At 40.0% G+C, this 835-nt stretch overlaps 1 protein-coding gene across 2 annotated transcripts in view; it reads right to left on the reverse strand.

The window, feature by feature from the left end:
* Window positions 1–789, reverse strand: part of LOC103581972 (regulator of G-protein signaling 7-like) — an 8,080-nt gene extending 7,291 nt beyond the window's left edge. The window contains exon 1 of one of the 2 annotated variants that reach the window (XM_008563667.1): window positions 341–789. In XM_008563667.1, coding sequence (XP_008561889.1) covers window positions 341–583 — 243 coding nt within the window. In that variant the 5' untranslated portion in view covers window positions 584–789. The remainder of the gene's footprint in view (window positions 1–340) is intronic. The other variant, XM_008563668.1, reaches the window with a different exon arrangement.
* Between the last annotated feature and the right edge of the window lie 46 nt (window positions 790–835).

An 835-nucleotide genomic window follows, 5' to 3' on the forward strand; every position in this document is an offset into this window, starting at 1 on the left:
GCCTTAAAGATGTTAAATGTGGCTACTGAGGTGGGGTCATCACAGACAGTGTCTGCTCACATATTGGGTGAGAGAATAGAAAATGAAATAAAAGTTTGCAAGTATTTCAAATGTGCGCTTCATGAAAAATATTTAATATTAAAACACCTCCAGGCTTTAAAAAACTCTGCACTTTAAAGTGTCTGTTCTTTTCCACAACAGTTAGTTATTTTCCATACAGTTACTTAAATTGCAAATATTAAAAATGGTTGCCCATTATAATGCAAAATAAAACTAGAGTATCTCAATCACCAACCTCTCAGGAGCCCCTCTGTGAAGTGAGGCCCATCCGTGTACCTACCTGAGCATCTTCGAACGTGTACCGTCCGGCCTCCTTCACATTCTGTGTGGTTTTGTCATAACTCTTAGAATCCAAGTTAATGGCACTGGGGGCTCCTGGAGCCAGAAATTCTTGCCATATTTCCTGAACTCGCGAGGGCACTTCTCTGATAGGCCTTTTCTTCAGGTCCTCCACTGCTAGCCAGAATCTATGCAAAATGTGACAGCAAGCCTTTACTCTGATGGCTCCTAATATCCAGAACATTCTTGCAATACTTACTGATCATAATAACAAACCCACTTTCCCAGAGGGCTTCCAATACCAGGCCTGTACTGACCTTTCCCCCCTTTAGTTGGATTCAAAGGTGTAGCATTCTTCAGAAGGAAATATTGAAAATGATCTCTTTTAAGTATTTGTTGGTAAAAGCAGATCTGCCAGAGCTTTGATCCCATGCAACCTTACTTCTACTAAAGCAAAGCAGTAAAACTACTAATTTACCATTTATTAGAAAGAAAG

The sequence above is a fragment of the Galeopterus variegatus genome, unplaced genomic scaffold (genome assembly GCF_000696425.1).
Source record: "Galeopterus variegatus unplaced genomic scaffold, G_variegatus-3.0.2 Scaffold14463, whole genome shotgun sequence".
In the NCBI taxonomy this organism is placed as follows: domain Eukaryota; kingdom Metazoa; phylum Chordata; class Mammalia; order Dermoptera; family Cynocephalidae; genus Galeopterus; species Galeopterus variegatus.